Source organism: Quercus robur, chromosome 8 (assembly GCF_932294415.1).
Source record: "Quercus robur chromosome 8, dhQueRobu3.1, whole genome shotgun sequence".
Lineage (NCBI taxonomy): Eukaryota > Viridiplantae > Streptophyta > Magnoliopsida > Fagales > Fagaceae > Quercus > Quercus robur.
This window is the reverse complement of record NC_065541.1, coordinates 60,434,839-60,450,519: the sequence shown is the minus strand read 5'-3', so window position 1 is coordinate 60,450,519 and position 15,681 is coordinate 60,434,839. Positions and strand designations below refer to the sequence as shown.

Sequence of the window (15,681 nt, the reverse complement as noted above, 5' to 3'; positions counted from 1 at the left end):
ATTGGTCATATTCCGTCCATTTTGTCCACTTTGGTCATATTTAGTCTAATTTGGTCTTATTCTATTTCATTTAGTTCTATTCAGTCGAATTTGGTCCTATTTAGTTCCATCTGGTCTGCTTTGATCCCATTTAGTACATTCTATTAAATTTGGTCTTATTCGATCCACATTGGTCTTATTCGGTCCATTATGTCCACTTCAGTCCTATTCAATCCATTCTGTTTACTTTGGTTCTATTCAGTCCACAATGGTTCTATTCAATCCATTCTATTCACTTCAGTCCAATTTGGTCTTATTTAGTCCACTTAGGTCTTATTCGGTCCATTTTGGTTCTTTTTCAGTCCAATTTGGTTTTATTCGGTCCAATTTAGTTCAGTTTGGTCCATTCGGTCCTACTTGGTTATGTTTGGTCCATTTGGTCTTATTTAGTCCACTTTAGTCCATTTGTGTTCATTTCGGTCCATTCGGTTCATTTCAATCCATTTTTGTGCACTTACATAATGGAAAAAAGTTAGATTTAGATTGAGAGCACCTATTCCAAATATAAACTTATTAAAAAAATATATAGATCTTAATCTCATAATATCTAAAATATTAAGCATAACATTTATTGTTGCTATACCCCTATTGAACCACATTAACCTAATATCTCGGTTGTCACGCCCCAAATCCAAAAGGGTCCAAAGCATGAGAAAAACATCCCAAGGGTACTTGTAGATTTTTCCTTTTTGGCAAATCAAACAATAGGAGGTCTTTATTTTCCTTTCTTTTCCAAAGGATAAGAATATACAACCATACTAAAATCTCTATATTACAAGTTAGAGCTCTATAACACATTAATGAACAATAACCAAAAATCATGTGTCTCCACATAATACATGAATATATTACAAAAATCTGATTAAATTACACAAAGTCACAATCTTATCGAGAATAAGGACCTTAACATCAAGTCTAGGCTTAGCATGCCAAGGGCTAACAAACCTCAAGCGATCCACCTCCAATAGAATTAATTAAGGTCTCGTTGAACATAGCAAGATCAAGTCACCAACCATTTACAGCAAAAATCTCAAAATTTAACATAACACTCTAATCATCACCAAAGAAGTAAGCTCCATACCCAAGGTATAGCTAATAAATTTGAAAAACTGTTAGAAAGGGGGATGAGCTAATGCACAGTAAGTAGCATAATTAATGGGGGTGGGGTAATATGACATGACAAGAATTATTAAATAATGAAACACAAAGTTTATCAAAGTAGATACCTTGAAACTATACACTATAATCTGTGAGCACTAATAATATAATTCCAAAGTCATAAAATCTAACATACGGTAATTTATCTCAAATATATCATACTACCACATAGACCGGTCAGGGGATCCATCCATTCACAACTGGCATGATATTGTCCTATCTGGTATGCAAACTCTTGGCCCCATGGACAGCAGCCTCACCCATACCCTCAAGGTTTTTCTCTCCCCCCATGGGCAACAGAGAGAGCGCGTCAAATAGGACCTCTCTTGCATGTGGTCTCTTGGCCCCATGGGTAGCAACCTCACCCACACATAATCAAGGAACCTCTTCCCCCCATGGGCAGTAGGGAAGAACCCGTCATCCAAAGTGAAAGGGCACTGACCTAGATTTGATTCCATTGTCACAAAGACTACGAAAACCAAATCGGGTGATCACCAGGAAATCACACATGGTATGGTATTAAAACAACTCACAGGTTACATTACTTTGAAACATAGTTCATATCTAGGTAGTTTCAGAAAAACCTTAAAATTTCTAACTTCTACAAAGTTTGTAAAGTTTTCAACTTCATTCTTGTCAAGAGATTTTCTATCAATTTCCCAAATAATACAAGACAAGATAAGCATCTTTAAATTTTTCAATATACCATAAAATCAATGATTTTCTTATCAAAGATTAAATAAAAGATGCTCATTTTTCCATATCAACAATTCATGCATTTCCCCAAATGCAATACCAAATATGATGCACTTTTCATATATAATAATATATAATAGGGTCACAACACAATACTTTTAAGAAAACATATATTCATTTATAATTTTCCAAAATGTGTTTGACCCAAAAACAACATTTATAAAACATGGTTATTTTCCAAAAATCCCATTAAAAAGCTACTTACCTTGCAACCCGCAAAAGCCTAATTCTCCAAGCTCCAAAGGAGATTAGCTAGAACCTCAACAATATCAAGCAAACCTAACACAATAAGCATAAAGCTTAAAATTGTATCTAACTACAATTTAGGAATTGCCAAATAAGCACTTAATTAGGCAAGCCTAGCATTTAACCTCATCAAATAACATATTCCTCTTCCAAAGTTTCTCAACAAATTAATTCACAAGGCATAGACCCCAATTTATAAATTTAGCCCATTCAATATCATCTCCAACATCATGACTAGCTTTCATAAAATTTACACTACATCATTAAGAGACCCATGAAAGCAAAATCAAAATATCCTCCAAGACAAGAAATTTAAAACTTCAACTAACTCCAAATAAACCCAATGGCAATGGAAAAAAAAAAAAAAAAAGATTTACCAACCATCACATGTTATAACTCAAAACCCCTAAATTTTCCACCAAACATAAACCCTATGTAGTCATCATTAGCACAAATTATATACCCACTCATCAAATAATTCCACCAATACAAAACCCATATATAAAAACGCATAAATATCACTTCCAATGCTTATAAATCACATGAGTATCATTATTAAAGCTTAGATAAAAATATAACTTCAAGCAAAAATGTAAAACCCACAAAAAGATTAGAAAATTTTTACCTCAAAAAAAGGATGTGAAGGTGCTTATGGGTTCTTAAGGATTTTCCGGTGACATTGCTGAAAAATGATGGTGAGATGGTGGTTTGGAGTGAAGTCCAGTGGGAGAGTGTGGGAAATGAGTGTGTGTGTGTGTGTTTAAGTGAAGAGAAAAGAAAAAAAGAAAAGAGATGTGAGGAGTTGGTCAAAGGGATAAGGGAATGAGAGAAAATGAGTGGTGGGGGATTGTTGGGTTAGGTGGGGCACGTGTGGTCCAATAAAAAACTGACTTCCTTTTTTTTTTTTTTTTTTTTTTGGTCTGATTGACTAGGACCGGGACGTTACATCGGTCTACTTCAGTTTGACTAAATTTAAATGAAAGTCTTTCTAAACATATAGAATATAAGTACACAAATGTACTTTAGGACAGTTTACTCATTTTATTTAACGTAATTACTTTAAAATGAATTACATGAGGTTGATTATACCTTCAATATATATATATATATATATATATATAGAATAAGAAAAATACGTGCAAAGACTTCTCAATAAAAAAGAAATCTACAACTAAAAGATTTCTCAACTGGAAAAAATTTAAAAGTTACCCTCTCATAGTGTGAGAGTGTTAAATATAGGATAGTTTAATTTAGATAAAACTTTTTTTTTATTATTGAGAAACTAATTTAGATAAAACTTGATTTTGTGGAGACCTTTGGGCCGGGAAGGGATATAGGATGTTACAGAATACTAAAGTTGTTGTGTATTTTATTTTATTTTTTGAAAAACTTGTATCTAATTTTATAGTTTTTTTTTTATTCAATCTTTAATTACATACTAGTATTTAATGATATATAATGCTCAGTGTATAAATAATCTATATATATATATATATATATATAAAACTGAAACCTTTGCTGGCACCACAATTTTCCACGTCAGCACAATATTTAAAAAATAAAAAATAAATAAAAATTATAACTCCTCAAAACCCTAGCAACCTTACCCTTCTCTCAAGTTAAGAAATATAAAGCCACGGTTTCTGCAAACTCTCTCTCTCTCTCCAGACGTAGGAAGCCCTAAAGCATTCAAGATCTACAATGCACGGTATAGATTTTAGCTTATAAAGTTCAGCTTTTGTAAGGTTAGTTTTGTTTATATATTAATTAGTACTTTGTTCACCATTGAATACTCTTATAATCAATTTCCAATTCAGTGTTCAAGAATTAAACCAAAATTCTAACTGCACTATCATAAAATATTATTATTAGTATGAATTTTATGGAGTTGCGGTGTTCAAGAATTAAACCAAAATTCTTTTAAATTATCTATAATATTTTGTCCTCTGAAAATTTTGTCTCTTTGATTTTATTATATTGTGTTTCTTAAGCTATAGAGAGATTTTCTTTGGTTTCTGCAAACTCTCTCTCTCTCTAGATGTAGGAAGCCCTAAACGCACGGTATAGCATTCAAGATCTACAACTCACGGTATAGATTTTAGCTTATAAAGTTCAGCTTTTGTAAGGTTAGTTTGTTTATATATTTAGTCCTTACGCTTAGGTTTAGGTTTAGGTTTAGGTTTAGGTTTTAAGAGATTTATATATTACTACTATGTGGCTAAATTTTTCGTGACATCAGTTTTATGTTTTTAACCAAATACATCAGGAAAGCAAGAGAAGGCGCATAAATATTTAGTCCTTACGTTTAGGTTTAGGTTTAGGTTTAGGTTTAGGTTTTAAGAGATTTATATATTACTACTATGTGGCTGAATTTCCCGTGACATCAGTTTTATGTTTTTTTTTTTTTTTTTTTTTTTTTAATTTGTTTTATATAAGGTTAGTTTGTTTACATCAGTTCTTTATCTCAAAGATAAGGCTTTTATTTCTACCGCAAAAACTATTTAGGTATGTATCCCTTGCAAGCACACATGAACTTAAATTGTCTTTTAATATATGCATGCTTTATTATTTTCTAATAGTTTTCCCGTGCATCGCACGGGTTAGCGACTAGTAGAATGTTAAGAAAGAAAGTATTTTAAGAGATTTGATTAAAATATAATGTAATTTCACCACCGTATTATACCATAGCAAATTGTAGAAGATAGATTTAGTCCTTACGTTACCAAATCCAAATGATTTTATTTCCATTACACCATTTATATTCCTTGCAGTATTGATTCTATTCCTCTATAATAATCATTACACTTTTATCTCGTTTATATGAAACATAATGCTGTTTAAACCATGGTCTTCCTTTCCTTTCCAGTTTCAACATAGACATCATTAATGAGGAGGTTTCTACCTCTTGTTTTACTTTCGATTTCGACCACGGGAGGAGAACGTCAGTGAGAACAGTCTGTGATAGCATAGAAGCCTTCAGTAATTTCAAACCCTAGCAGTGGCAAAGATAAAGGATCAAAATTAGTTATTATATATTTGTATGTTACACATAGAAGTGACCTCAATGAGTCAGTGGTAAAAACATGGTTATATAATATCTCATTTTTCAATATGAAACCAAATTAAGTTTTTTTTTTTTTTTCCCTTCCTAAATCACACACTTGCTACTTGCATGTCTACCTAAAACATGGTTACCACTGACCTCAATGAGTCAGTGGTAAAAACATGGTTACCCGGATATAATATCTCATTTTTCAATATGAAACCAAATTAAGTTTTTTTTTTTTTTTTTCCTTCCTAAATCAGACACTTGCTACTTGCATGTCTACCTAAAATGAAAATTAATTATATCATGCTTAGGAATAAGGATTCGTGTAGCTACAAATATTATCCTCTGCTTGCTTATTCTGTAAAATTCACCATAACGAAAGAACAGAAAGTTAAAGAGCGAAAAAAAGAAGAAGTCATGCACAGAAAGAAAGAATGTCTGACCCACCTCATCTTTGCCCAAACCACTTTCTCCTCAAGAGCCGCTATTTCCATGACCTGAAACTGCTTAAGCAGACTGCTAATAGAAAGTTGCGACAGGCAGGGCAAGAATGGTGAAGAGGAAGTCGATGAATTCCTTGCCAGCTTCAGCATAAAGCACTCGGTGACTGTTATTGTCTATAAATAGTTTCAGGTTTACAGCCATGTTTGGTATATGTGAAGGGTTATGGAACTTTCAATGGATTGTCTATATTGTTTAGTGGCTTCTTTGGCTTGGCTGTTACCTTTTTATATGGAATTCAGTCTGAGAGGTGCCTACTTTAGCTACCCTTTGTATCGACACTCGTGATTCACGAACCTTGGGCAACTGGAACGGTAAAATAATCATTTGCTGCATGCATGGACTCATTAGACTTTCTCAATGAAGAATCCTTTCAATTTTGGCCATAAATTAACGAGAGTTATGAGTAGTAATAACTTCAAGCAAATGAGAAGCCAATTGGAGTTAGTGCACAATATTTCCGAATGTATTTAGTCTATATCTTTAATGAGAGTGCCATGAAGAGAAAGAAATAGGATAAAGGATATCTTTAAAATACTTTCATTTTATTGTTTTCAGGGTTCTATTATTGTGTTATTATCAAACAAATGAACAACAATAAGTATTACATTACAACATCGATCTTGTATTTCTTGTAATACCTATCCTTATTCCTATATAGTTACCGTTACAGTTTATGTGCAATTTATGCATCTTTAATTTCTACTTCCATTGACTAGTAAGTCTTATCCCTTTGGTGACAAGGAAAATGATCCTTTCCATTTTAAAGTAAAATAGAGAGTATTTAATTAAAGTCCATGATTTAAAATGGAGTAAATCTAAAGATTTAGATTGTATCAATTCATTTAAAATTTAATTATGGTTAAATTTAACTATGATTAAAATATGATTAAATAAACTAGAGTTATAAATTTTTAAATGAGTTGGCATAATTTAGATCTGAAATTTATTCTACTTTAAATCATGGCCTACGTTTTCTCTCTAGGCTCCTATGGAACTTTAGAGGTGAAAAATAGTTTTACCTTCAGGCAAATATTTCTCTCCGTCTCGGTGGTGGAAAAAGTCTCAGGCATCTCACCCATCATGGCCAACATGGATGAGATCGCAACTAAGTGCGCAAGTCTACGGTTGACGGAAAAAGAAGAGAGCGAGGTGGACCTGATACCACCGGTGACGGAAATGAAACGTGTTCTGGTTGGAAAATTCTGTCCAAAGCGACGTGTGAGCCTCGAATCGGTGGCATGAGTGCTGAAATCAGTGTGGCGGACTGAGAAGAACTTTGAGGTCTGCGATATGGGCGATAATAAGGTTCTTTTCCAATTTGAAGATGAGAAAGACCTTGATAGAGTTCTTTTACTCAGTCCCTGGACGTTCGACAAGTATTTGGTGCTTCTCCATAAACTTGGTGCGGGAGAGGCAGTCAACAAGGTGCAGTTCCACAAAGCGCTGTTCTGGGTTTAGATTCATGGGCTCCCTACCATGAGCCAAACCAAGGAAGCGGGTGTACGTGTAGGGAGCATTCTAGGCAAGGTTGAGAAGGTGGACGTGGAGGATAAAGGTTTTTGCCTGGGAGGTTACTTACGCATCCGAGTGACGATGGACATAACTCAGCCATTGTGTCGAGGTAGGATGGTCCGCATAGGCGGAGCTTCGCCGAGGTGGGTGGACTTTAAATACGAACGGTTACCCATCTTCTGCTACTGGTGCGGTAAGGTCGATCATGACGAACGCGACTGCATCCAATGGATTCAGAGTAAAGAAACTCTCAAGGCGGAGGATAAACAGTTCGGTGCTTGGCTGTGCGCATCATCGGATCGCCTTCAGAGACCACAGCTAGTCATTGCGTCGAAGCAGAGTAGTGTGGGACGTGAAGTCCCAACCGGTGAAGTCTCCGTCGGCGAGGGAGAAGCACAGACCGGACATGGAATAGAACTGGCAGTGGCCGACAAAGGCCAGACGCACGTGAGGGACGCCGTGGACCCCACTAGGCCTGAAACGGCAAGTACAGCTACTCTATTTCCATGTGGGAAAGAGCAGATCCCAATCAATCCGGTACGTACAAATTTTGAAGATCAGTTGAGAGAGATTGACGCTGCTATTTTCGATATTGCTACGAATCTGCAAGATTTACAATTTCCAGATCCTACACCGGATTGTGAGGAAAACAAGGAGAAAATTTCGGATGTTTCAAAATTAAATGAAAGGGATAATGAGCAGGAGAGGTCAATGGACTTTCGGGTTGGGCCCACATCTGCAATGGACAAGGTAAATATGGATGTGGACAGAGCCCTACCCACTCAAAATAATATCTTTATGGGCCAAAGCTTAAGTCAAGCCCAAGACTTATTCTCTTTTGGAACCCATAACCCAAGTCCATCATGTGAGACAAAAATGAGAAGATTAAGGAGCCTAGTTCAGAGAAAGAATAAAAAAGGTAGTAATGTGACAGGAAAGGAGAATGCATGGATAGAGGGTCGGGGTATAAATATAAGGAATGATGAGTCCACTAAGAAGGTGATGAACCTTGAAGATATTGAAGGGAGACTAAAGCGAAAGATACGTCTTCCTCTTGAGGAGATATCGATGGGAGAGGAGGCAGGGAAAAAATAGAAAATAGAAGGGGAGGTTCAGATGCTTAGCAAAATAATTGCAACACAACTGGGATCGGCGGCGGCTGCAGGACAGCCCCGTCGGGAGCAATGAGTGCCATTTGCTGGAACTGTCGGGGGCTTGGGAACCCCTGTACAGTTAAAGCTCTCCAAAAGGTGGTTTTAGAGGAAGATCCCACTCTGGTCTTCATCATTGAGACCAAGCTTGTAGTGTCAGAGATGGAAGATATCAAGAGCAAACTGGATCGGCAACAGGGTCTGGTAGTTCCTAGTATAAGGCGGGGTGGTGGTTTGGCGCTCTTATGGAGACGGTCCATGAAAATGGACGTTCAAACTTTCTCTCCTCGTCATATCGATGCTATAGTTACTGAAGAACATAATAACAGGACGTGGAGATTCACCGGTTTCTACGGCCATCCGGAAACTAGTAAAAGAGAGGATTCATGGAGACTGTTGGAAGAGTTGAGCACGAGAAGTGATCTCCCGTGGCTTTGCATGGGTGACTTTAATGAAATATTACACTTAGGAGAGAAGGTGGGAGGTACCTTACGGCCTGAAGGGCAGATGAGGAGTTTTAGGGAGGCTGTAAATCGCTGCAACCTTCGAGACATGGGTTATGTTGGATCAGACTTTACATGGAGTAGGAGACTAGGTGATCGAGGCTGGGTTAGAGAACGTCTAGACAGGGCCTTGGTATCTTCTTCCTGGGTGATAATGTTCCCGAAAGTGAGACTACACCATGTGGCGGCATCGACGTCTGACCATTGCATGCTCGTCTTGAAAGCTCCACGGGCAAGGCGAAGGAAGCATAGGAGATCTAAAATGTTCAAGTTTGAATCCATGTGGCTTAAGGATGAACAATGTGAGGAAGTGGTGTCTGAAGCTTGGGAGAGAGGGAAAAATATGGGTACACAGAATCTGTTTACGCAATGCATGGATGAATGCAAGAGATCACTTTCCTCTTGGAATAAAAATACGTTTGGACATGTGGGTCAGAAGATTTCAACACTCCAGAAAAAGCTTCAATGGTTGGAAGGGAGACGGGGTGGTCTGGTGGATATGGAGGAAGTTGAAGAAACAAGGGTGGAGCTGAATAGGATGCTAGTGGTAGAAGAAGACATGTGGCATCAACGATCAAGGAATTGTTGGTTGAAGTCAGGTGATCGTAATACTTCCGTCTTTCATGCAAAAGCCTCCAATAGACACTAGCGAAACACTATTCTCAGAATCAGGGATCCGGGAGATAATTGGCAGGAGGATGAAGGGGAGATCGGCAGAATTTTTGTGGAATATTTTGAGAACTTGTTCACATCTTCTCAACCTGTTGTGAGTGCAGAACTACTTGATGCCCTCCAAACCAAAGTGACTGATAGAATGAATGCCAGACTTTTACAAGAGTTTCAAGCCTCTGAGGTAGAGAAAGCTTTGAAACAGATGCATCCTATGAAAGCGCCTGGACCCGACGGTATGCCTCCTTTATTCTATCAGCACTTTTGGCCTACTGTAAACTTTATTGTTATACAGACTGTGTTGAATTTTCTTAACCATGGTGCAGCTCCCCCTAAATTTCATGAAACACATATTGTCCTTATACCAAAAACCAAGAACCCAGAAAGAGTGATAGATTATAGACCAATCAGTCTATGCAATGTGGCCTACAAGTTAGCTTCCAAAGCGGTGGCAAACAGGTTGAAGCTGGTGTTGCAGGATATAATATGTGAAAATCAGAGTGCTTTTGTTTCAGAAAGGCTCATGACTGATAATGTGCTTGTGGCTTATGAGATAATGAATCACATCAACAGGAAAAAGAAGGGAAAGTGCGGGGAGATGGCATTGAAGTTGGATATGAGCAAAGCCTACGATCATGTAGAATGGGGTTGCTTGAAACAAATCATGGCCAAACTGGGATTTCATGAGGACTGGATCCGCTTGATCATGAGATGTGTCTCATCAGTCACTTATGCAGTACATGTCAATGGACATGCATGTGGTCAAATTGTTCCTACACGAGGGTTGCGCCAAGGGGACCCATTGTCACCGTACTTGTTCCTAATATGTGCAGAAGGTTTATCAGCATTGCTACACAAGGCAGTTCGAAATAAGGATTTAAGGGGAGTAGCGGCATCTGCTAGGGGGCCTAGAATCTCACATCTATTTTTCGCCGATGACAGTTTAATTTTTGGGAGGGCAACAGTGAAGGAGTGCATTGAAATCCAACGGGTCATACAGGTTTATGAAGAGTCATCTGGCCAGCAATTGAATAGGAACAAGACCTCACTATTCTTTAGCCACAACACAGCCAAAGGTGTAAAGGAAACAATAAAAGCTATGTTTGGAGCACAAGTCATAAAGCCACATGAGTCTTATCTTGGGCTTCCATCCTTGGTGGGCAGGTCAAAAAGAAACACTTTCGCTTAGCTGAAACTTCGGGTGTTAAACAAGCTAGCAGGTTGGAAGGAAAAATTGCTTTCAAGTGCAAGGAAGGAAGTACTGATAAAGGCAGTTGCTCAAGCAGTCCCTTTTTATACGATGAGCTGCTTCAAGCTACCCAACACTTTATGTGATGAGCTGATGGGGATGGTTAGGCAATTTTGGTGTGGGCAAGTGAAGGATGAGAAGAAGCTAGCATGGATGAGTTGGGAGAAGATGTGTTTGCCAAAGGAAAAAGGAGGAATGGGTTTTAGGGACCTGAAACTGTTCAACCTTGCCCTACTGGCGAAGCAAGGATGGCGACTACAAACGAACACATCCTCACTCTTCTACCGTGTATATAAGGCCAAATATTTCCCTAGATGTGATTTTCTAGAGGCCAGTCTGGGGGGGTAACCATCCTTTGCTTGGAGAAGTATATCGGCAGCCCAAGACGTTGTTAAAAAGGGAATAAGATGGCAGGTGGGTAGTGGAGAAAATATTCAGGTATGGAAGGACAAATGGCTTCAACAGCCAAGCACTTATAAGGTTGTAACACCTGAAAGCACAAGTCTGCAAGTGGTGAGGGTCTGTGATTTGATTGATGGGACCAGAAAGGTATGGAAGGAAGACCTGATTCGCCAATGTTTTCTCCCTCAGGATGTTGAAGCCATCCTCAGTATCCCTTTGAGTGCTTACGGTGGGAGGGATCGCATGATATGGGTTGCAATTAAAAATGGGAAGTTTACAGTACGGAGCGCTTACAAGTTGGTCCAAGCCATACAATCTGATGGTAATACACCTGAAAGCTCTGACCCTTCTGCCTTGAAACAAACATGGAGGCGCCTCTGGGATTTGAATGTGCCAAACAAGTTCAAACATTTCACCTGGAAAGCTTGCAAGAACATTCTAGCCACCAAAGAGAACCTAAAGAAGAGAAAGATCACTACGGATTGCATCTGTGACTCATGTGGAAAGGAATCTGAATCCACTTGCCACCTTTTTTGGCTCTGTGATAAAGCCAGAGAGATATGGTCCACAAGTAAGTTGGTCTTTCCGTTTGAAATTAGTCCAAAGTGGACGTTTATGGACGTGATGTGGCAATTACAAAGGTGGACGGAATCATACCCGGGTTTGGTGGAACGGGCCATTGCAATATGTTGGGGAATATGGAAGGATAGAAATAATGCTAGACATGGTGGAAAGCGCAGAGAAGGAAAAGCCATTGTTAGGAGCTCTTTAAGGGTGTTGGATGAATTTCAGAAAGTGAACAAGCGACCCTTGGCTCCTACAAGACAGTCTCTAAATGAGATAAAATGGAGTCCTCCACTACCGGGTCACTACAAAGTAAATGTTGATGGAGCAGTATTTTCCAAAAGGAAGCAAGTGGGTATTGGAGTGATAATCTGTGACTCGGCGGGTATGGTGATTGCCGCACTCAGCCAGAAGCTTGCTCTTCCTTTAAGGGCACTGGAGATAGAGGCTAAGGCAATGGAGGTTGGGGTTCAGTTCGCTTTGGATGTCGGGGTAAGGGATGTAACGGTGGAGGGAGACTCTAAGGGTGAGTTTGGTTCAGCTTTTTGAAAAAGTGCATAATGAAAAAGTGGAATTTTCAAAAAGTGCATAATAAAAAAGTGTTTTTTCAAAAAGCTGAGTGTTTGGCTAACACTTATAAAAGTGGCAGTTTGAAAGATAAATTACCAAAAAGGACAATGTATATAAGAGAGTTTATTTCATACTTAAATCAATATTGTGAAATTATTTTTTCTCACCAATATTAGCTAATAATAACCTACCACTTTAAGATTTATTGTAAAAGTATTGTGATAATTTATACTGATTTTAATTTGAACGTACTATTATAATTATTTTTTTTCAATTTCTAAACAAATTATTTTTTTCTCACCAATATTAACTAATAATAACATACCACTTAAGATTTATTGTGAAAATATTATAAAAATATTGTAACAGTATTCCTCAATTTTAATTTCTTATTCTTTATTTTATGTTTCCCTTATTTTATTTTATTTTTTTATCCATATTTTCTTCTTCTTTTTTTCCCTCTTTTTTTCTCCTCCACACACATACCTTCATTTTTTTTTTCTTTATTTCCTTTTTTCCTCTCTTTCCCTGCCACTTCCTCCACACACGTGCCCCTACTTTTTTTTTTCTTTATTTCTTTATTTTTCCCTTCCACTCTACACAGTCCATCATATATCCAGAATGTTCCACACACTTACAAAGCCCTTTCTCATCTCTCAAGGCGGCTCAAGGTCTCTGCATCTCTTTTTTTTTTTTGTTTTTTTCTTTTGGCACTTCGAAAGCTAATGATGATGATGAAGAAGATGAAGATGATGATGATGATGAAGAAGTCTCTGCATCTCTGCATCTCTTTTTTCGTCCTTTTTCTTTATTTCCTTATTTTGTCTTTCCTTCTTTATTCTTTTTTTTTTCACACTCTAGAGAAGAAGATGATGATGATGATGATGAAGAAGATGAAGATGATTGAAACATAAGGATTTTGGGATTTTGGGTTGATTTTGAGTTGGGTTTGGGATGGGTTTTCCGGATTTGAGTTGATTTTAAGTTGTTTTTGTGTTGATTTTGAGTTATTTTTGGTTTGGTTTTGTTGATTCTGTGTTCGGAATATCAAAAGTTGAAATGGGTTTTGTTGATTGTGGGGGTAGACCGGTGAAGAAGCAAAGGAAGATGAAGAGGAAGAAGAAAAGGAAGACGAAGAAAAAAGACACAGATGAGAGATGAGGGCGTGAGAGAACTGATGGGTATTTCGGTATTTTTGCGTTTGCAACGGTAATAATACAAAACGCGCATAGCGCGTTTTCATTTATGGACCCTCAGGGGTCCATAAGCCCTTTCGCGTTTCCCCTTCATTTTTTCTCAATACTCAAAACGCAACTTTTATAAAAAAGTTGCGTTTTGGGCTTACCAAACGCATTTTTTGGTTTAGCTTTTTTCAAAACGCCCTTTTTGGGCTCAAAAAGTGGAAACAAACGGGGTCTAAGTGCATCTGCAACTCGCTTCAAGGACAGGGCGAGACGGCGTCTTCGGTGCAAAACGTTGTTGCTGGAACTATCCACCTTGCACAAGCTTTTAGAAACATGGTTTTTTCTCATACGAAAAGGCAGGCAAATGTGCCGCCCCACTTGTTGGCCCAATATGCAGCTAATATAGATAATTACGTTGCATGGCTAGAGGAGTATCCTAGTCACGTAGGACTTGCATGTAATCATGATGCTTCCCCCTTTTCAAATGATGAATAAAAGTCAAGTCTTCCTATCAAAAAAAAAAAAAAAAAAAAAAAAACCATGCCCTACAAATATACACTAATCATTTCACATGTAAATGGAGAGGATCTATGTACATTGTTTGTCAACTCAAACATGAACATGTATAAAAATGGGTTGCATATAGATTTATTTTATGACATTTAAATAAATTCTTTTAGGATCACGTCATTTGTCATAACTTGATGAAATCACCAACTATAAGTGGTGGGCAATCACTCTTACATGAACTCATCACTCATAGTCAATAATTTCAAAATTATAATAAAAGTTGTTGCATAAAAGTTGTCCCTAAAATTTTACTTAAACAAATTTTAAGAGAATTTTTAGAGGAGGGTTTCAAGGAGGAAAACGAAGAGAAGGAAGAAGGCGTAGTCACATTGGGACCGAAAGCGTAAGGTCAACAAAGTTGTGCCTTAATTAGGTCCTCAGTCATCCACAATCATCTTTTTTTTTTTTTTTTTTTTTTTTTTTTTTTTTTTTTTTTGAAGAATCCTCAATCATCTCATCATACTATCAAGCAATTGATAATTAACAAAAACTTACGTATACTTACATCTTATTTTTTTATGATACATAATGCTTCTTAACCAAGCTTCCAACAATACACACACACACAAAAATAAAGAGAGAGAGCATATTGCCCTTCACATTGCCACACCAGATTTGACCGACATTTAAAACATATATGCAACGAAAAAAACAGAAGAAAAATTAATTTTGGCAATGGCATAGAACTCTTGCACTTCCGTGTTACATTACATTACACTTTCTATTTCAACTTTCAACATTGGGAGGAAGACATCAGTCAAAACACTCTTTGACCGCAGAGAAGCATTCAGTAATTTCACTCCCTAAAAACAAACCACATAAATTAATTAGAAAAATAATAATTAATCACATTTAAATTTGTAAAATACCAAATCTTTACTTGAATTTGACACATCTCAAAGGCAGATAAAGAAGACCTTTTCCCAAAAAGAAGAAAAATGAAACTTTCACAGTATTACATTTTTTTGTAACTTGTTTCTTTTCTTCCTCTTTTAAAAGATAAGCAAGTGACCCTAAAGAGAAAAAGTGGGGATACAATATTTTAATTTCAATATGGAAATTAGAGTTAAATGATTGCATTTGAATTTTGAATAGATTGACTCCGTCGTCTTAGCAATATACTATACCAGGTCGAGATGGAGTGAGAATGATCCACAACACCTGTATGTATCAGCTGGACGATTTAACGACTTTTGATAATTAAGTACATAGTTAACATCGTTAAATTACTTATTTTTCCAAAAGTTTAAATGGTTAGAAGACCATAAATTTACTCATCTTACCGCATAATTCTAAGAAACATCAGATATTATGAAACATTGAAGTATATGGGCTTGGATTGAGATGGATCATTGATCAATTCCAAATTTCAGTCTCTTTCTCATATCTTGGTTTAGGAATTACGACTCAAATAGCTTCAACTAATAGCTTAGTTTAACGTTATTTTGCAATAAATTTCACCATAAGGAAAGAACAAAAGGCGCTGATTATTACTACGTACAGTGTGTAAAGTAATTTTGAAATCGTGTTTTGAACGTACGATTTTAAACGTTGT

General features: G+C 37.0%; 1 protein-coding gene and 2 long non-coding RNA genes across 4 annotated transcripts in view; 1 reads left to right on the top strand and 2 right to left on the bottom strand.

Annotated features, from left to right (window-relative positions):
- Nucleotides 1-15,681, bottom strand: part of LOC126697405 (uncharacterized) — a 37,963-nt gene that overhangs the window by 21,383 nt on the left and 899 nt on the right. The window contains exon 2 of one of the 2 annotated variants that reach the window (XM_050394400.1): nt 14,607-14,929. The exons of the other annotated variant lie outside the window; for it this stretch is intronic. Within the exon in view, the coding sequence (XP_050250357.1) occupies nt 14,834-14,929 (96 nt within the window). The 3' untranslated portion in view covers nt 14,607-14,833. Of the gene's footprint in view, nt 1-14,606; nt 14,930-15,681 lie in introns of those variants that run through there. 2 annotated transcript variants of the gene reach the window in all.
- The window catches only part of LOC126697415 (uncharacterized), a 33,786-nt gene that overhangs the window by 17,442 nt on the left and 663 nt on the right, over nt 1-15,681 (top strand). The gene's annotated exons all lie outside the window — the stretch shown is intronic.
- LOC126697414 (uncharacterized) lies at nt 826-2,953 on the bottom strand. Its single transcript, XR_007646198.1, has 2 exons — nt 2,825-2,953; nt 826-2,232 (listed from the first exon to the last, which is right to left on the bottom strand). It is a non-coding gene; the product is annotated as an uncharacterized LOC126697414 (long non-coding RNA).